This window comes from Arachis stenosperma, chromosome 10 (assembly GCF_014773155.1).
Source record: "Arachis stenosperma cultivar V10309 chromosome 10, arast.V10309.gnm1.PFL2, whole genome shotgun sequence".
NCBI classification, from domain to species: domain Eukaryota; kingdom Viridiplantae; phylum Streptophyta; class Magnoliopsida; order Fabales; family Fabaceae; genus Arachis; species Arachis stenosperma.
In genome coordinates this window covers 3,270,682-3,292,120 of record NC_080386.1, presented here as the reverse complement: position 1 = coordinate 3,292,120, position 21,439 = coordinate 3,270,682, and the positions used below count along the sequence as shown (strand labels likewise).

General features: G+C 34.0%; 1 protein-coding gene across 2 annotated transcripts; it reads right to left on the bottom strand.

Moving 5' to 3' along the window:
* Nucleotides 1–8,258: 8,258 nt before the first annotated feature.
* LOC130954428 (protein STRUBBELIG-RECEPTOR FAMILY 3-like) lies at nt 8,259–13,875 on the bottom strand. Of its 2 annotated transcripts, none has more exons than XM_057881165.1 (15): nt 13,363–13,875; nt 12,935–13,064; nt 12,716–12,784; nt 12,499–12,564; nt 12,298–12,369; nt 12,003–12,074; nt 11,858–11,923; nt 11,667–11,732; nt 11,040–11,404; nt 10,526–10,914; nt 10,134–10,405; nt 9,789–9,927; nt 9,400–9,536; nt 9,145–9,301; nt 8,259–8,944 (listed from the first exon to the last, which is right to left on the bottom strand). In XM_057881165.1, the coding sequence occupies exons 1-15, from the start codon at nt 13,463–13,465 to the stop codon at nt 8,882–8,884; spliced, it is 2,166 nt and encodes a 721-aa protein (XP_057737148.1). In that variant the 5' UTR covers nt 13,466–13,875; the 3' UTR covers nt 8,259–8,881. The 2 variants fall into 2 exon arrangements, with proteins under 2 accessions (XP_057737148.1, XP_057737149.1); XM_057881166.1 differs by having other exon boundaries at nt 8,260–8,944; nt 10,526–10,911; nt 13,363–13,874.
* Nucleotides 13,876–21,439: the final 7,564 nt, after the last annotated feature.

The window sequence follows — 21,439 nt, the reverse complement described above, 5'->3', positions numbered from 1 at the left end:
GTTGTGGGTATTTTCAATGGTTGGATGAAATTGAAGAGCAATGTGTGGATGGAGAAGTTTCTTCGGAAAATAGCAACATGGTGGGTATAGCAGACCCAAAAAATAAAAGCAGAATCAACCAGGAGGGTAGTGATGGCCGGGAAAGGGATAGGATGATGATGGTGCTTCCTGTGGTTAATGACATGAAGGAGCAAGTGAAGAGGGTTGAGTTCTTGTTGATTGTTATCTGTGTATTGCTTGGGTTAAATCTGGTTTTGAGTCTGCTGTGTATGGCTAAGTAGGAAGACAATGGTCAAATTTAAGATTTTAGGAATGAAATCTTGTTTATTTGTAATGTTCTCCTAATTGTAATTGAGATGAATTAATGGATGCACTCTTATTAGTATTCTGTGACTGAGTTGTTGCTTTTGAATTATGAGCAAGCCAAATATAAGATAGGTTAGCTATTGATGAAGAAATGGCATAAACAGAAGCTGTATAAAAACACCTGTCTCACAGCATGAAAACATAATCCATAAGTATCCATAGTAACATACCTCAGACCCAAAATAACAAAAGTTTTGCCCCAAAAAACTATCATGGCATAATGACAGTAATGTTGATAACTAGTAATACTAAATTCTATGCAACATGGAACTAAAAACTAAACATGCCATAATGGCATTTACTTGCATAGTATCTACATCAGGTCCAACATGAAATTAAAAACAAAATGAAAACTCAAGAAAGAGAGCTGTCACTTCTTGATGCTTGCTGAAGGCTTTTTGTTCTTCAAGGATGGGGTGGGCATGAAGCCTGTGAACCTGCTCTGTGTGGCTGGGCTTGCTGCTGCCATGGTTTCCCTAGTCACAGTTGCTGGCCTAGAGGATGCTGAATTTTGGGCTTGCAGAGTGGGCCTACCCAAAGGACCTTGTGACATTGACCCAGGCCCAGTATTTGGTCCTGCAACATTGGTTGTTGTGGCTGGAATCTGACAATTAGACCCTGCATCATGGCTGGCAACCCTAGTTTGAGGTGCTGTTGAGTTTGGGTGTCTTCCTCTTCGGATGGTCCTGCCCTTGCCTCTTGTTGGTGGTATTGGTGGTGCTGGCTCTACTGGCCTTGCTGCCACTGGAGGTGCTGGTCCTGAGCTGGTTGCTGGTGTAGTGGCTGCATTAGGGGGTGCAGCAGTTGTTGTGGTAGACAAATCAACCTCAGTGTTCTGTTAGAGTTGGGTGATTAGTTTAGGGTGGGGCTTTCTCAGTTCCAGGTGCAACATTTTGGGAAAGAACAAGGTTTGAATTAAAATACAAAAGTTTACCTCATCAGGTTGACTCTGTGGGTGGTTTTGAGTTAGGTTTTCCTCATCTGCAACATGTGCAGCATGTGCAGCCTCCATGGTCTCCTCCCAGTTAGCTTCTTGCTCTCTAGCTTGATCCTCATCAATTCCTTCTTCTTGAGCTGCTGCTTCGTTTGATCTCTCAGGGCAAGTCCTACTATTATGTCCAACCTTGCAGCCAGGCAATAAATAAATTAAATCAGTTTTCTACTATTATGTATGATTGAATGATATTATGTAAGTAGATAGTAGATAATAAACTTGATTCACTTACTCTCTTGCAGGTTTGACATGTTATCTGGCCATATCTTCTCTTGGCATGGTATTGGCTCCCAGAGTCTTGCTCGCTGCTGTCCTTCTTCCTTTTCTTGGAAGGTCTGCCAATAGGCCTCTTGTATGGAGGAGGCAGACAAGGCAACCCTTCATGGTGCTCCCAATACTCTTGGCTTGGTATGCTGTTAATGTGAAACTGGTAAGTCCTGTTGTATGCCTCCATGGTGAGCTTGTGATGGACATAGTCTTCGGCCTTCTCATTCTTCCTCTGGATTGCAGCAATACCATGACAGCATGGTAGTCCAGTCAGCTGCCATTTTCTGCAGGAACATGTCCTCTCTCTTGTGTTCACCCTGACTCTGTGTTGCCACTTTCTGACTTCAAATTCGTTATGTTCATCATCACCACACCACTGTGCCTCCCAGTAGTTAGCTTGTTTTTTTTCCTTCTCTAATCTACTCACTTGTATAGGGGCTATAAGTCCAGTGTAAGCCATCAGTGCGTCCTTGTGAGTTGCCATCGTCTTCATGATATAGAATCTGAGCTCCTCAAGCATTGTCAGAATGCTTTTCCCCCGCAGACCCACAATGGTTGAGTTAAACGATTCACAGTTGTTGCTAGTCAAGCTATCAACCTTTGGCCATTCAGAAAACTTGCTCCTTGACCACTGTTCTTGCTCAAATTTATCCAAATACTCCCATGCCTGTTTATTGATCCTTTTCACATTAGCCATTGCATCCTTGAATTCTTGATCAGTAGTTGCTTTTGCACATTGCCAGAATGCTCCCTTAAGCTCCTTATCCTTCCATCGTTTATTCAGATTTCTCCACATATGCATACAACAAAATCTATGCTTCACACCTGGCATCACATCCTGTAATGCTGGTATCAATCCCTGCATTCATGGGTATAAGAACAATAATGATTGGATACACTGCATATTACTCAAGTAGGAATATAAGAACAAGAACAATAATGATTGGATACACTGCATATTACCTTCTGCTGGTCGGACATGAACACCCAGCCATTCTCATTATAGTCCCCTATGTCAGTGTGTAACTCCTCGAGAAAGAATCTCCAATTTTCCCGAGTTTCTGCATCGACAACACCGTATGCAATTGGAAATAGCTGGTTATTCGCGTCCTGACCTACTGCTGTCAGTAACTGCCCTCCAAAGTAGCCTTTCAGAAACGTACCATCTAACACTATGAAGGGTCTGCAACCTGCTTTAAATCCTTGCTTGCAAGCAGCCAAACATACATACAAGTTTCTAAATCTTGGCAACCCTTCCTGCTGTGGAGTTGTCCCCATGTTGGCTCTTGACCCAGGATTAGCCTTGATGATCTCATTCAGATAGTCTCTAAGTCTCAGGTATTGATCCTTTTCTGTTCCTTCAATAACATCTTTGGCCTTATCCATAGCCCTGTACATCATCCTCTCATTAACTGAGATGTCATACTCCACCTTAAACCACTCATGTGCCTCCCTTTGTAACATGTTAGGATGGATTCTGAGTTTAGGCACAAGCTCTTCAGCAACCCAAGCACAACTCACTGACTTACTCTTGTTGCTTCTCGGACACGTATGCTCATCCACAAATGTTTTAATCTGAAACGAGGCTGGATAGTTGGTCCTAGAACAGTAACACAACCAAGGGCAGTCGGGGTCATAGCAAATCACCCTGCACCTCTTCTTCTCATTCCTAAGATAGAAAATTTGTCTCCCAATTTGTATGTTGTACTTTTGAACCGCTGCTTTAAATTGTTCCATGGTCTCAAACTCCATGTTCAACTCCAGAGTAATTTTCCCAAAGGGTGTGTTCGGGTTATGTTGAGGAAAAACAGGTTCATCTTCATCATCAGATCCAGGAGGGCTATACAGTTCATCAGACTCGTATTGGTACATCTCAGGTCCCATCTCTCCATCTGCTCTGTTTGGGTTAGGCACCTCTACCCTTGGTGCTTCATCATCCTTTCCAGGTACAATCCTCTGCCCAGATGGTTGAGGCCTAGGATGATTTCTCCTTGAATTTGTCCTATCCTTTCTTTGTGTTTCTGTATCTGTTAATACATCAGGTGATACTTCTCAGCCATCATGCAATATTTATCAAAAAATGATGTAACAAAACAAGAAATAATATGTTTACCTGCTGCATTTTCTGTACCTGTTTCCTCTGCCCTCAGCTCATCCACCACTGGTTCTTCAAGGTTAACACCTTCATTGGCAACATGTGCATCATAATCATTGGATTCATAAAACCAATACTTATCCAAAAATGCTATAACAAAAAAGACCTAATATTTTTACCTCCTGCATTCTGAGTAGCTTCTTCCTCTGCCCTCATCTCATCCACCAATGGTTCTTCATTGTTAGCACCTTCATTGGCAACATGTGTATCATCATCATTCCTCTCATGTGTTTGTTCATTTACTGTTTCACCTTCTAGAGGATCACCCTCAGGCTGTTCAGATTCAGCAGCTCTCTTTTCTTGTGATAAACCACTGGGTGGTGGTCTTGGATGCCTCTTTCTCACCCTCTTAACAACTTTTTTTGGAGCTGCAGGTTGCTCAGTCTCTTTATCCCCATTCCCGTGATTCACATCTTCATTCATAACACCACCCTCTCCGGCCTCCGACTCGTTAACATCAACACCCTTCTCAGTCACAACTTCATTCAATGTCTCATTCACAACAACTGTTATATCCTTACTCAACTGATTAACCTCACCAGTTTCCTCACTCACAACTTCAGAAACCCTCTCATCAACGGGTGGATTGACCTCAACCACACTCTCACTGCTACCAGAAGACACCACATCGTCATCAATGATTTCAGGGTTGGCATCAATAGGGTGATCAAAGTAAAGATGGACAGTGTTGTCGTTTTTAATTGCACTCTCACACATTCTCATCACTTCAGCATCTGTCCTTAGTACTCTAAGACCCTGACCTAATTCGAAACCAGGTTCTAGCCAATACGCCTCACTATATCCAGGGTAACCCAAGTCTAAAAACAACCCCTCAACAAAAAATAAATTACATGTCTCCACATTCACCCTGTGTATCTCAGTGACTAAACCCCCTTCGTATATCACATTCCCATCTCTAACCTTTTTCAAGCAACCCATGTGATGATACACAAACGTAACTAAACGATCCATCTAAGAAATAGTAGAGAGAAGATACAATGAATAACAAGAAGTCACCAGCAAACGCAAAAAACCAGAACATAAACAAAGAACATGAAGCAGAACGTACCTCTTCGTATGGTTGCTCCTTGCTAACAATGGTGATCCCACGATGCCACTTGAGAACCGTTACCCTTGATTCGACAATGCCTCTCGCCTTGTATCCTTCTTCTTCGCGCCAAGCTTCGAGAGCAACGTCTCTCCCTCTCTACGTGACCTTTGATTTTCGCTAGTGACACAATAACCACAGTAACTCAGTAACTAGTAACTTGGTATATGCTAATTGGGTTTTAGGGCAAAATTAATTTGGAACAAAAGTAATGTTCAAATTAGGTTTAGTTTATTTTCCAAGTAGGATAAGAATAGAAATTCCATCTAATATAACACTAACCTTGTCAGCAAAATTCGGCCGCCACGTAAGCATCGTACTCACCGGAGCTATGTTCCGGCAAGCTCTTGGACACGCTTGGCAAAATTTTAAATCATTCAGGTACCTTTTTGTCAATATCAATAGTTGGGTACCAAAATGTCAGCGTTTGAATCTTTCGGGTACCGAATTGGTCATTACCTCTTTATCTAAAATTGTTCTTATTCATATATTTAATATATATTATTAATTCGATTATATGACGTATACACTAAAATTAGTTACTAATATAAAATATATATTAAAATATAAATATATATTAAAAATAAATTAAATTATATTTATATTTATATACAAATATTATTTGTGTTATTAATTAGTTATGAGAAGCGAGAAGTTAAAAGAAACCTTTAATCTCAACTAACATGCATTTATGATAGAATTTACATAGCACACGTTCAAATCAATATTTCCTGCATGAAAATTACATTTATATACTATCAACCTTAAATAAATGAATTAAATATATTTACGGATACTTGTAAATCCATATCTACCAAATATAAGGAGTAATTCAACTAACAATTGAGGAAGAAGCGATATTTGAAGGAGTAAATAAAACCGCGAAAATGACTTGTATCTAACCATGGGAGATTCCTTATGACATAATCGTCCTTTCTTCATCTTTAATTTTTCATTATTTAGATAAAGACTTGGTATATATGTAGAGGATATTTAATTTCACTTCGTTTTCATTCAGTAATATGGATATATCAACATTTAATAATTAAATTAGTTAGTTATAATATAGGGACAACCAATAACATTAAAAATTAAAAATTATAATTTTTTGCTTCAAAATAACTCCTACCCATTAGCACCTGTTATTATTATTTTAAACAAAGTAAAATACAAATACTACTAATAAGGTAAAAATTCAAGTGATAGTTGAGAGCCTTTAGATAAAAATTTAGTCAAATCAATCAAATCATCTAGCGGCTCTTAGTTATCAATTTCCCATGAAATCCACTGCATCTGAGTTTTCACCTACTAGTAATAATGGACGGTGCCAACTGTTCACAAGTTTATTAGGTTAGATACATCTTTCAATTCTCAATAGTGTATCCGCCACCAATGTTGTTATTCATCAACTACTCATCACAACTAGGTAATAAACAAGGAAATGAGAAGAAAAAAATGATTATGTAAGAGAGGGAAAAAAAAAGTTTGCAATGAACTCTTGATGGCAGTAGTGGGGTTCATTTCACTCAATCCATGTTTTTCTTTTTCTTTTTTGAGTTGAAGACAGCAAGAGAATGTTCCGGCAATAATACCCCATTATTCATTCAGATATTAGAAAAATATCACCAATACTATATATATATATATATATATATATATATAGTCACATGACATTCCACTATTATTCTGCTGCAATTAACGAAACATATTATTGCTCATACAAATAATCCTGCTCAAGCTTCTTAGTAATAATTTCTTCTTTTCGGATCCTAACTATTTGTTTGATAGACTTTCTACCTCCTAAAAAATGTAAATATTTAAATCGGTCTCTATCTACTTTGATATATATACGTTTCAGTTCCTATCTACTTTGAGTAAATGTCTTTTCAGGTTCCTAACCAGAGATTAGAGCGTACATATATCAAAGTAGATAAGAACTGATTTATGTATTTAGATTTCTTAGGAAATGAAAAATTCATCGGACAAATAATTAAGGACCGGAAAGGACATTTACTCTTTTTTTTTTTCCTTAAAGAAAGGAAAAATCAATTTTTATTTCCAACAAGCTTATGTTATAAGTCTCATGAGATCAATATTTAGAAAAGAGTATCTCATAAAAAAATTAATATCTGAAAAAAAAAAGTCTTAGAAAATATTGAATTCTCCTATTATTTGAGCTAACTTTTGTTATGATAGTTTTCTGAAAATTTTATAGCTCATTACAATTTAAATAGTCTAAACTAAAATTAAAAAAATCCAGATCTATCAATCAATGATGGATTGCCACATGGGTGATAGTAAAATAATGCATTATCCTTCTTATTAATTATTGCTAATGCTAAATATTATTTGAATATTAAAATTAACTACTAAAATTAGTCACTAATACATTTGTAGTTTAAGATATTTTTTATATATATTTATATTCTAACATATATTTTATACTAATAACTGATTTTAGTGGTTAATTTTAATATACACATAACATAGTAGTAAGAAAATTTTGTTTATCATGTGTATCAAAAATGCTACTTAGAGAACCAACTTAGATTAGTCGAGTGGTCAACTTACCCGTCCGCTTAAACAATTGTCGAGAGTTCGAATCCCGTCTTGTACATGCAGTAACTCATTGGCTAGCGGTAGACCTTTAAATAGAGTTTAGATCCGCAACGAATTAGTCCTTGACTTGTCAGGTTAGAGGATACCGTGTGCAACCAAAAAAATGCTACTTAGAGAAAAGAAAAATTGGTAACTAACTATTATTTTAAAAAATAAACACAGAAAGTAATTATTTATTATTTAAACAATAAACATAATTTTGACCGACACAAAGAAACAAGAGAGAATAAAATAAAAGAATAGTCGTACAGAATACATATCCCATGGCACCGTCACGGCACGAGATACGGTTTGTCGTTTAAGTCTTTTCCTTTATCGTATGACTTCAAATTTTGATTTTGGTAGCGTCGTTTTCGAGGTAATAAGGCACGAGCTTTCACCTCAATATGCACCCTTTCAGCTTTTAAACAATGATTCATTGCATCAAGTAATTAAGGGGTTAGTTACATTGCGAGGGATTACCTTAACCAATGTTTTTTTGTTTGGTATATACTAACTAACATTGTTAGTTACGTACGGGCTTACTTATGGGCTTAAAGATTAGGCTCCATTGTTAGTTATATTATTCTTGAATATATATAGTTTATTTAATTTATAAGACATTAATAAAGAAACATAAATAAAGTTGTTATTTAAGACTAATTTTACTCTTATTGTTGGTGATGAAAATGATTAAACAAAAATCAATCTCAACTTTCTAATAAAATACTAAATGCGTGTATTTTGTGTGTGTAATTATGTGTGAGCGTCTTTACAAAATCTATATCTTATTAAGCAAACAGTTTACACCATATTAACATATTTATATCTCTAATGGACATTGACTTAGGGTTACCACACATGTTTAGGGTCCCTACTCCTTACTTTCCTACCAAACAATGACATAAAGTGAATTACCCAAAAAGCATGTGTAAACAGGTTGTGGAAAAGGATATTTGACAATGACACTCGATGAGTCCAAGCCTAAAACATCTTAGACAGAAAAATAAAAACCCAAAATACAAAACAGTAAACCCAAAAAGAAAAATCATAACCAATTGAACCGTAAATACAGACATGCAATTGCCTTTATGTGAAGTTGATAGTTAAAAACAGTTAAATGTCAATTTAATCGAATACGTCAAATCATCTAATAATTTTCAACTATCAACTTCACGCGAAAACAACTGTATGTGAGTTCACCTAATACAACAGGGGAATAGAGCATAAACTACAACACAACATTCCTGCTAACTGATAACTACATTGCTATGCAGAATACAATCAACATCTCCACACCAAAATTAATAAAGAAAGAATGGAGTAACCCAGAAATTTGGGAGGCAACCTGTGTTTGAGTCCACATCCTAGCTAATGAAGTCCATCATGCATCTTACATCATCCTTAGAAGATCTTGAACAACTTCAGACATTGCTGGCCTGAATTCAGGTTCATGCTGATGGAACAAGAATAGTATAATCAAAATGAGAAAAGATTAAATAAAATTCTAGGCACAAGAAAGCTCTTTTAGCAATCACATCAATATAACTGGTGACACTTCAAGTCTCAGTTGCATATACCATATATTCCAATTACACCAAAGCAAAAGTGTGTGGATGCATGTGTGTGTACATAGTGCATGTTGCAGAAAATTACCTGGACGCATGAAGAAACAATATCTGCAAAACGCGACAAGGACTTCATAGGATAGGCTCCATTTAAGCTGGGGTCAACCATTTTCGACAATGCGTCAATGTCATGGAGTTGAGGGACTGCCCATCTCACCAATATTTGCTCCCCTCGCGGGAGTGACCTAAAATATGTTTGGTGACTTAGCCAAATGCAATGTTTTTTTTTTTTTTTTAATAAGCATTTTGTTCATCTGCTATCAACATTTTACAGGTAGCTAACCTGTCGTGGGATTTTCGTCCCGTGAGAAGTTCCAACATTACCACTCCAAAACTGAATACATCACTTTGATGTGTATAGCTTCCGAACTCAAATTCTGGAGCACTGTAGCCATAAGCCGTGAGGAGTCGTCCTGATAACTGAGATACATGCACCAATGCTAGTGAGAAATGTTTATGGCTTACATCTGTTAACATTACTTTTGCCATTATACATTTTGCATAAGAATACCATGTTCTTCAAGGCTTATTTATTCCAAAATGCTCAATAGTATGCTAACAATGTTCAAAACATAATTAAGAAGCCTTAAGATACTAGACATATTCTTATGAGCTCAAACAACATATTGGTTGAAAATTTATAGGCGGTGAAATAAAAGCTTAATATTATACCTGACCAGCAGAGCCAGAAGATAGCAAAGGACCTAATCCACAATCAGAGATGCACACTTCCAGGTTGTCATTTAGGAGTACATTGGCAGACTTAAAATTTCGGTGCACAATAGGTGGCCGAAAGTTCTCATGCATATACCTAGTCATGGAGATTCAAGTTAAGGCAGTAAAGAAAACCAATGCCTTCACCTAGTGTTGGCATCTAAAAGATATAACAACTTTATGTGGATGAATATAAAGTTTACATCAAAATGTTGAACAACCTCTCACCAAAATTATAAGTCATTGAGTTTATATAGATGGTAAGGAAAAAATTAGATTATGATGATTGGTTGCTGAACTCACTCTAAAGCTCTTGCAGCTCCAAGAGCCACCTGAATTCGAGCATTCCATGTTAATCTAATACGGCATTCACTATCGCCATGCAGTGCATCATGCAGGGTTCCATTACTGCAATACTCATACACAAGCAGCCGTTGGCTATACTCGGTACAGTAGCCCGTAAACTTTACAATATTAGGGTGCTGAATTTTTGAGATGTTGGACACTAATTGGAGAAATTGTTCATGGTTCTGCTCCATAGAAGCAGTGGCATCTAATTTCCTCACAGCCAATATCTACAAAGATTATTTGAAAGATATAAGTATGTGAAGCACCAGGTTTCCGCTTTTGTAAGTTAAAATATTAGTTGAAAACAATTCATCATCAGCAAATTAAGAACACAAGAATCTTGTTACCTTTCCATCAGGGAACTCAGCCCTATAAACAGGCCCTAAGGTGCCTTCCCCAATAAAATTTTCTTGGGAAAAGCTATTGGTATATTGTTGAAGTGATGCAATAGAATAAACTTCAAGGGAACATGTTTTGTCATTTATTTCAGACCCTTTGACAGGTATAGCTGGATTGAGGATCAACTTCTGACTTTGTGTCGTTGGGTAAGGACGCGGTGGTGGCTGGAGGTGTGAAAGTTTGGAAGCCTCACTAGTGTTGATTAACTCAGAACCATGATTGTATTGTGAAGTTGCAGATGCTGTTTTCACATATTTTCCTTGTTCATCCTGAACCTTTGGAATCAAATTTGTTTTTCTATTTGGCACTTCAGATACAAGTGATGGTTTCTCAACTGCTACATTTGCCATTGTAAAACAGTATTAAGAGATTACTTCAAAACAGAATGAAAAAGAGGAAAGAAAAGAACTAGACCAAGGTAACACAGATTTACTTTAATCGAAATGGATGAAATATGTTTACCTTTCTCCTCCTGATTGGTTGTTTCAAAGGAAGTGTCACTGCAAGTAGGTTTATGTAAAGGACTTTCGAAGACACCAACATTTTGCTTCTTGGCATTTTTCTTCTCTGGCCTTCGTTTAAAGCACCACAGCATAAAAATACAAACACCTAACAAAATAAATATCAAAAGACCAGAACCAGCAATCCAAATGATATTCTTAGCTATAAATGACTTCCTAGCACTTGCAAGCACTGATGCAGTTGGGGAAGAAGGACTATTTGCTAATCTCCACGGTGATTTCCCAGGGGATGGAGCCATAGCTGCAGGTGATGGGGCTGCGGCAGGTGATGGAATAACACTAGTATTAAATGGATTTCCATCTTTTCTGCAAGGAACATGCCACCATGTTAACATGAATGAATATCTATGAATAAGGTTATGAATTCACTTAGCCTAAGGCCATATACAAAGGAGTTAAGTATAGAAAAATATAACGAATGGCATTTCCTAGTGCAGTATTTCAAATTTTTTCTTTCTACTTCTTATACTGGAATAAAAATACAATATGAAATCCTTCCACAGGATATCTGGCTTAAAATGGACTTCAAATGGAAAATGAACTTATCGACGTTCAAAGAATTCCTCACCTGAAAATAGGGACACTCAGCAGTTTTGGCGGAATTGGCCCGGAGAATGTGTTATTCTCAATATTCCTACATAATAAATTCACAAGGTCAACTAAAAAGTATACTTTGTACTTCCTATGCACTGATTGCAAAGTATTGATAATATTTATTTATATGTTTTGTAAGAAAGATATAGGTAGAAAGAATTGTACAGATCCTGAAGAGGCAGGTCCTGCAAAACATAAAGGGTCCCAGAGAATTGATTGTTCTGCAAGTATCTGTAGGTAAATACATAAGTAATGAAGAAAGCATCCTCATCCGATAGAAAGCAAACTATACGCAATAAAATTTACTCACAATGTAGTAAGGGATGATAAAGTCCCTGTTGAGGAAGGCAGCTGACCACTCAAGTTGTTATTTGACAAATCCCTGAAGCATAGCACATGATTTTGAATACTGAATACCAATATGATTCAACACAATCTTCTTACATAGAAATCAAACTCCAATACAAAGTACACTTTAGATTTATCCAGTTAAAAGGTTATTAATAAAGAAAGCAAATTCTCTTTCGAAATGAAGAAATACAGTATGGAGGGAAAAATTAACAAATGAATATGGCATCTCCGGATGAGATAACTCATGAACTCACAAGTGTGACAATTGAGTTAGTAATGATAAAGCATCTGGAATGCTTCCATTTAACTGGTTTCCTGAGAGAGACCTAAAATATCAGAACGAAAGAAAAACTGCTTTAAGTACATTTGTAGATATGCATATGGCAAAAAGATGACTAATTACTATGTCCATGAAGAAAAAGAAAACAAATTCAGATGTGAAAAAGATAACATACAAGCTCGTAAGAGTAGGGGGCAAAGTGAATGGAATGGGCCCTCCAATGTGGTTGTTGCTAAGATCACTGCACAAGAAACAGAAAGCTTCATTTCTAGTTCAAACAATTACATAATTGGTGCTTAAGAGGTACTAAACTCTCTCGATTAATCAAACAGAACCACATTTAACGTGTCACTCATCAGTAAACACAATATTGAAATTGAAACAACACTTACATTTCTAAGATGGATGGAAAATTCAAATTACTACCAAGCTCTCCACCCAAATTCAGGCCATCAAGTCTTCTGTCAACCCAAAATACAAGTTTTACTTAGCCTTATTGCACTTAATTAAGCTCTATCAATCAAACAACTAATGAAACATTGAAAGTAATAACATTATCATTTCCAACCAATTATTAACCAAAAATATTTTAGAAAGAGAACTTCACATACATGGAAGTGATGTTGGAAAATACACAGCCAACACCTTGCCACATTTCAAAACATGGATCTCCTCCCACAGGCTTCCACCCTAGAAGAGGTGGTGAGCCAAGAGCAACATATAGACTACTGATTGCTGCAACTGTGACCATAGCACATATTGAGTTAAGAGTTTAGACAAATTCTGCACTTACATAATACATGTTACTTAATTAGATGAGCTTCCCAATTAAATTTATAACCATCATCTTTCAAATTGCAAACAAGTTATCATCAACTCTTTGATGATAATATAGTTCAATAAAGCAAAACAATAACACTTGAAAGCTAAATGAGTTTTGTCGTCTTCCTTTTTTTTTCCCCAAGGGAAACAACAGATTATTTCTGCTATTTTTTATTTCAAAAATAGAAATAAAACTATGGAAAGGGAAAGTATCTACCATCAACTACGTCAGTGTCACCAACTGCACAGAAAGTTCCAGCAAGAATCACCATCAGAGTAACAAAGAGTCGAACATGCAACACCAAATTTGTACATCCCATTTCCTCAAGGGGTAAAGTTTCCAAAACCGAGGCCTCCACTGCAACAATGAACTCCAAAGACACACACCAAGTTGAACTAACACCACTGAACAAGACAAAGGTAGAAACTTTGAGGAGAACCTGAGGTAGTTCTGAGAAAGGAAACAAACCCTTTTCAGTGAAGAGCTATACAAACCAAAAATGAGCTGCAGCCCAAAAAAAAAGGAAGCTTTTTTGTTGTTTAATGGTAGGTACTAGGCATGGTGAGTGGAAAGTGAAAATGGGAGTCTAAGGGTACTTAGAAACGAAGATAAGAAGAGTTGGAAAGCCCTAACATGGTCCAACCAAAGCATAAAGCACACTCACATATACATACAGAGAGAGAAATTTTGTGTGTCTGTTTGTGTGTGTGTGTATATGAGAGTATGTCATGGCCTATGTTTTGCGCTCTCTTTTTTCACTTGTTCGAAAGCAAAGGAGCAGTGTATTGGAGAAAGAAAATTTGTATATTGAAATGGTGGATTTTGGGGTCCATCACCCGCCACATCAGAAGATTGTGACAGATTCACAGAATGATGGTATCTCTGCAACATATGTCATAAGTAGTAACTCTTCTCACGTTGTATGATTGTATTGTATGGTGTCAAATGTAATCTATGTTTGTTTAGATAGATTATTAGTTGTGACGAGGGGCTAATTTTTTTTTTTATGGAAAAAATAGTGGTGATATACTTTAACATGGTAATTTTTGGTGTTTTTTAAAATTGTGGGAGTACACAAATCGGTGGGTCCGATTTCTGTACTTAAAATTTTTTAATTTTTTTTTAACACAAATCCCTGGCACCGATTTGTGTACCTCCCAGAAATCGGTGGCACCGATTTGTGTACCTCTCAAAAATCGGTCGCACCGATTTCTACTTCTCTAGTTAAACGATCCCACATTTGAGTAAAACATCCCAACAATCCACATTTACGAAAAACACCGCTACCACTCCAATATTAAAAATAAAAAATTCGTGACGAGGAACAAGGAACAAAGTTCAATACAAATAACGGGTGGCAGCCCGCCCAGCCCCGCTCCGTCAGAAGCTCGCTGCCCGCTCCGCTTCATCTGGTGAGGCGGTCTCAAAATTTCATTTCGTCCCGTCTAATAGTGGGCTGGTGGGCCGGCAGATTAAATTTGTCAAATATTTTTTTTATTTTTAACTATTAAGTAATTTATATAAAGGTATAAAAAATTTTCTTCTATTTTTTATTTTTAATTATTATAATTTCTAAAGTATATACTCATTTTGGTCCTCAAAGAATTTTAGACTAGACAATTTAGTCCCCAACTAAAATTAATTACTCGATTGGTCTCTAACAATTAACTCCGTCAGTCACTTAGGTCCTTTACTCCGTTAATTCTAACGGAGGACAAAATAGTCCCTGACAACTCTAACAGGGGACAAAATGGTCTCTAATCTCCTCTGTTCGGAAACAATACTGTTCTTTCCCAATTTTCATCATATCTCGTATAACACTAACAGTCTAACACTGTAACTTCAAACTACACAATGCACACTATAAATTTAATGTTTACAAGAAAAAAATTTCTCAACTTGTTTTCAACTAATTCATACTCAAGAAACTAATGCCTATGTCTCTCGACTAGTTGTCGTCTTCGATGGATCCCATGAATCTAGACAACAAGTCTGATTTGTTAAAACTCGTCGTCGTTGTTGTCATCTCCCTCCTCCTCTACCCTAACATCTCCATGACCACATTGTCCACCACTCCAATCGCTTCCTTAAGCTTCTTCTCCGAACCAATGTTCAGTAATCGCTTCAGTTTCCATATGAGCGGCATCAGTAATCGCTTCAGTTTCCACATGAGCGGCAACAACGACATTGCTCGTTGTAATAGCTTGGATGCGAGGTCGAAATTGTCTGCCAACTTGGACTCCGGGAAAGAAAGAATGAAGTACTCGGTGTCTATTTCAAATGAGAATTTGCATATGATGTCGAAGGAAAATCTTCTCATAATGTCCTAATGTCCACCAATCTATATTGCTTGCCGGAGAGTGAAGAAAGGCGTGCCCTTGGAGTAGTTGTAGAACTTGGTCTTGAGGATGTCGTGGACGTTGTTGGGGATGGAGGTGATATTATCAAAGACGTGGAAGTAGATGCTTTTGGTGGGTGAAGTACAGAGGATGTGGATATACTAGTCACAAAGATTTAGGAAGTGTGTGGTCTATGACATGTTTAGGTAGGTGCGACACGTGTGACAATTACACCATGGCTTAATCTTGGAGCTAAAGAGGAGGAAGGAAAAGATGGAAAAGAAGACTGTGAAGGTGAAGAAGGAGAGTATGAATGTTAGGGTTATGCGATATATGATAAAAATTGGGAAGAACAGTGTCGTTTTCGAATAAAGGGGTCAGGGATCATTTTATCCCTTGTTAGAGTTGTCAGGGATCATTTTGTCCCATATTAAAGTTTCAGGGACCATTTTGTCTTCCGTTAAAGTTGACAGAACCAAGGACCTAAGTGACTGACGGAATTAATTGTTAGGGACCAATCAAGTAATTAATTTTAGTTGGGGACTAAAATGTCTGGTTTGAAATTCTTTGAGGATCAAAATGAGTATATACTCTAATTTCTAAAGGTATAAATAAATTATAATTTTTATATTCACAAACATTAAAATCTTTATAATTATAAATATCTAATAAACATAATTATAAACCAAATTTTCATCCAAAATATAATTATAAATATTGTTCCTAAAGTAAAATAAATTGAGTTTAAGCCTAATTTTTCAGTTCGACTCGTCTTTTTTGGTGGGTTACGCAGGCCGGCCCAACGAGTTTAAGCCCGTTTGTCACCCCTAAATAAATGTTGCTACTTAAACCTACAAAGACGAGAGTTAATATTAATACTTATCAAAATCAAAATTGAGAGAGTATTAAATTTACGTCTAATTATTTCTATATAAAGTTGATATTTAAAAATTATTAAATAATTTAATAAATTTAAATAAATTATTATTTAATAATTTTTAAATATTAATTTTATATAAAAATAAAATAACTATATCTAAATCTTCACTATTATTTAAATAGAATAACATGATTTCAATACTCAGATTTAATTATTTCATGATTTCAATACTCAAATTAGTTATCATTGCAAGACAACTTTGATTATTACGAATAATTAAATATGGTGATTTACGAGGCCAAAAAATCGGCTGAGTTTTTTAAATATTATGAAAAGGTGTGTGCTTTTTTTTATATTTTTTTGGGTGAGTTTAACACTATTATGGAAGAAAAACAATTTTTTGTCAAACACACAAAACGGTGGAAACGTTTTGTGTTTGAATAAAATTTTTTTAACGTATAAAACCAAAACGGCACTACCGTTTTGTTAAAAATAAATAATTAAAAAAGTGACCAAAGTTAAAAACGGTGCCGCCATTTTGTCTAGGGGTAAAATTTTTTTAATTTAAAAATAGAAAACGATAGTACTATTTTGTGCTGAGAAATTTTACTGTTGAAAATGGTTAAAACGGTGGTGACATTTAGTATAAGTGTAAATAAAAAATATAAAATTAACTATATAAGGTATACTAGTGTTATGCGAGAAAGACGTTAAGTAGAGTAGAAACTAGAAAGTGAAGAACACAAAGTTATTTGTTTTTAAATTTCTAGAGAGTTTAGAGCTCTTTCTTCTTTAGCAGTTAAAGTTATTTTTAGTTCTTTAGCTGCTGAAGTTGTTCTTCATTCTTTAGCAGTCGAAGTTGTTCTGCATTTATTGAGTGAAATAAGTTGTGGGTAAATGTAACAAGTATATAAAATGGAGAGTTATGTTAGTTTAAGAATATATTTCAATGGTCAGATTTTATATAATACACATGAGGGTGTGAATTTTTTGTGTGAGAATCCATATGTTATTGTTGTTCCTCTTTCAAACATATGAAAGACTTAAAAGTGTACTCTGTCAGAGTTTAGGTCAGCAAGACCTGAAGAGAGTGACTAATATTTTATACAAACAACCTGTGTTAGTATTTGGTGGTTTCGTTCAATTTTAAATAATGCACGTGGCTGATGAACCTAGTATACAAGGAATGTTTTTGACCTACCATTAAGCTAGAGCACGAGCTTTACTTATCGAGTTATACGTTAAGTTCGAAGAAATTGAAGATATTGATTTTTCAAAACCCAATATAAATTAGATGGGTTATAATACCAAAAGTGATGAAGAGTGGAAGAGCCGTCGTTTATACATACTTTGAACTTTAATGCCATGCATGTTCTAAAATTTCTTAAATATATCAATACAGATAATTTTATTATTATTGTTGTGGTTGTTGTTAGGAATATTTGAATTATTATTAGTATTATTGCGTTGTTATTATTATTATTATTATTATTATTAGTCTTTTTATGAAACGGAGGTTATAGAAATTATTATTATTATTATTATTATTATTATTATTATTATTATTAGCTTTTTTTATTATTATTATTATCATTACTCTTGTTATGCAACGGTGATTATAGAAAGTATTATTATTAGTAGTATTATTATTGATATTATTGTTATTATGTGTTACTAGGATTTTTTAAATTATTATTAGTATTGGTACGTTATTGTTATTATAATTAACACTAATTATTATAAATATTATTATTAGTATTATTATGTAACAGAGGTATAGAAATTATTATTATTATTATTATGTAACAGAGCTTATAAAAATTATTATTATTATTATTATTATTATTATTATTATTATTATTATTATTATTATTATTATTATTTGTGTAGTTTTTGTTGTTGTCGTAGATGGTAAATTTGTCGTTGGATTGGAGTTTAACTCCAAAGAAGCTGTAATTGCAGCAGTTAAAGAGTATACTATTAAGATAGGCGTCGATTATGAGTGTATGAATTTGAACCGACGATATTTTATTCTAAATATGTATATTACGGAACAAGTTGTAATTGGTTTATCAGAGTTAGTCTTATAAAAAGACAATATTATTGGGTGATAAGGAGGTATAACGGTAGTCACACATGCATCAGATCTATCATCTCTCAAAATCATGCCAAACTGGACTCTGGTACAATTGCAGGTCGCCACCTTTCAACTAGTGCGTCTATAGTTGGACCGTGAGACATGATCCTTCCAATCTGAGATACATGATAGAAGCCGCTCTCTCTGAGTTGTTCTTCCACCCTAGCATCATATGAGTCTATTTGGTGTAAGTGTCTAGTGTGCAAATTTCTTGAACCCTAAAAACAAAAATAATAACTAATTGTAAATAACCAGAACTAGTCAATATTACTAAATTAATACTCGGTTTAGTAACAAATATAACTAATAATTACTAAAAATCCAAATAATTTATTATTACAAATTGAATTATTAATTGTTAAGCATAACAACAAATACAAAAATTACTTATATATATATAGAATATTAAAGATATTCTGATATATGCTCGTCGACACGTGTGATGTCACGCTTTCTCATTTTTATCTTTAACGCTACACTAAAATAATATAAAAAGAAATTACTTATATTTTTTTCTTTTACTAAAAACAATAATAATAATAACTCTTAATCTATTTACTAAACACATATCCTAAGAATTACTAATTATCCGATTTAAATATGTTTCCATTATTTTTCAATATATATTACAAAAACGCCTAAAATTACTAAACATACTATAATTTAATAACAATGATTTTATTTTCTAATAATTAATTAAAATAAAAAAACGTAACGGTATATATATATATATATATATATATATATATATATATATATAATAATTCATTTTTATTATTAAAAACTTCACGCACTCCACATATAAATTAACTAAAAATAAAAACTGAAACATCTAATATTTTATATAAAAAATTAAAAAAATAACCCATACTCATTAAATAATAATAAAGGCTATATATTTTAGTTAAATTTTAATCTAAAAACCAAAATCACTAAAAAATTATAAATTAAATAAATAATTATGTTTTAAAATCAATTATTTTAAATAAAACTAAAATTATTAAATTTGTTTCTAATAAATTATTTAAAATATAACTAAAATTACTAAAAACGTCTATTTTTCAAAAAAGTAAAAATTAAAACAAAACTAAAATTCTAAAGCAATCTATTTTTCACATAAATTATATAAAATCAAACTAAAATTAATAAAAATTCTATTTTTAAAAAAATTAATTAAACAAAATTAAAATTAAAAAAGTATACACTAACATTCAACGAATAATATACACTAATATATTTTATCAACGTTAACAATTAATACTATTACTATAATTATAACAAAGAAAATATATTTTTTAACTACTCCTAATCAACTAATAATTAATTTATTTATCTACGTAATCAACAAATTATTTTAAAAATATTATATACTGTTTTTTATTTCTAACTTTTAGTTCAAAACAATAGGATTAACCCTAACTAACTACTAATAAAACGTTTAAAATACTAACATTTTTTAATCTTTCACTAGCTGCCATTTTTCTTGTTGCGAGAATGTGGAATTGCCTTTTTTTTTTGTAAGAATGTGGGGTTAAGAAAATGCCAACTTTCAGCTTCTTTAAACTGAATGAATGATGGAGACTATGGACTGAAGAAGAAAGAATGAAGGAAGAAAGGAGTTGGCGTTTTCATCAACGTGTGGAAAGAGAGAGAAATCTGCTACGTGTTGATCATGCACAACAAAATGTCGGTGACGTTTTCATCAACACGTAAGTGACGTTTTCTACCAAAATGGCGTTGACGTCTTCCTTGCGGCATCTGACTTTTTCCATAGCGTCGTTAAACTCTCAAGTTGGATCATTTTGGTGGGTATCACCATCTTTAGCCCAATATTAAAAAAAAGTTCCAAAAAATCTTGATACGGAGCAAAATTTGATTAAATGCTTTAAAATGGGACAAATAAAAAAAAATTAGGGTCAGCAATTTTATTAAATTCTGGTCAACATGTAATCAACAAAAAAAAAAATAATCTTATATTATTGAATGAAATCTCACACCATTAAAAATATTATTAGTGACTATTTTATGATTAAAAATCACAAAAGTTATTGATCTCCTAGTACTCCTCATAAAAAAATTACAATAATACAAAAAGATAAAAAAAAATCATGAGGAGAAAAAACTTTAAATATCAGCATATGTTTTTGAAGCGAAGAATCCTACTTTTGAGATGGTTAGAATTAATGGTGAACCCTCTTATTATCTCTTTCCTTTCTTATTTTCCCACACGTTCTGGTTCTTTCTCACTTGGATAATTTAATGAATGGTTGTGGAGAAAAGATTTCTTAAAATAAAAACTAGTAAAAGTTCTCATACAAGACAATGTATGATTACAATTTACAAACCAACTGACTCGTTTAATTCATCTGTCTAAATTTCTAGTCCTAGATAGGTGCAACATGGAATTTTGATTTGCGTGAAGATCACAGTTTTCTTCTTTTTTTTTTTTTTGGTACTTCTTTTTTCTTTTTTTTGGTCAGGTGAAGATCACAGTTTTCACTTGCAATTAACAAACCATCAGCGCCATTGGGCCTAAAATATATTGGGCCTTAGGAAACAAAGCACAAAAATATTCTAAACCTCCGCTCTATTGGGCCTAAGTTTTGGCAATATTATTGGTAAGGATTTGTCATAAGCATCAGACCCAAAAAAAGTGTTTAGGCCTAAGCTTTAATATTTTCATCATACGTTTTTGTACTCAACTATTTTGTTTTATTTTTTCAAATCATTTATTTCATTCTTAGTTTCTGTGTCCTATGTTGAATCTGGCATTGGTGGGTCAACTAATTTAAGAATGTAAGACATGTATCAAGTGGTATGAGCTCAAGATGATTGGCTGAGAAGCTATTAAATTTTGATGGTACTAAGTACGGGAAATATAATATTATTATTATAATAAATAAAAATATCTAATGTAAAGATATTAATATATGATAT

Excerpts from the sequence above, each read along its gene's own strand:
- LOC130954428 (XM_057881165.1), bottom strand. The coding sequence starts at position 13,465 with ATGGGATGTACAAATTTGGTGTTGCATGTTCGACTCTTTGTTACTCTG. Across the intron at positions 12,370-12,498 it reads CCCCCTACTCTTACGAGCTT|GTCTCTCTCAGGAAACCAGT; the intron begins GTATGTTATCTT and ends CTGATATTTTAG. Across the intron at positions 11,733-11,857 it reads GACCTGCCTCTTCAGGATCT|GAATATTGAGAATAACACAT; the intron begins GTACAATTCTTT and ends TTTATTATGTAG.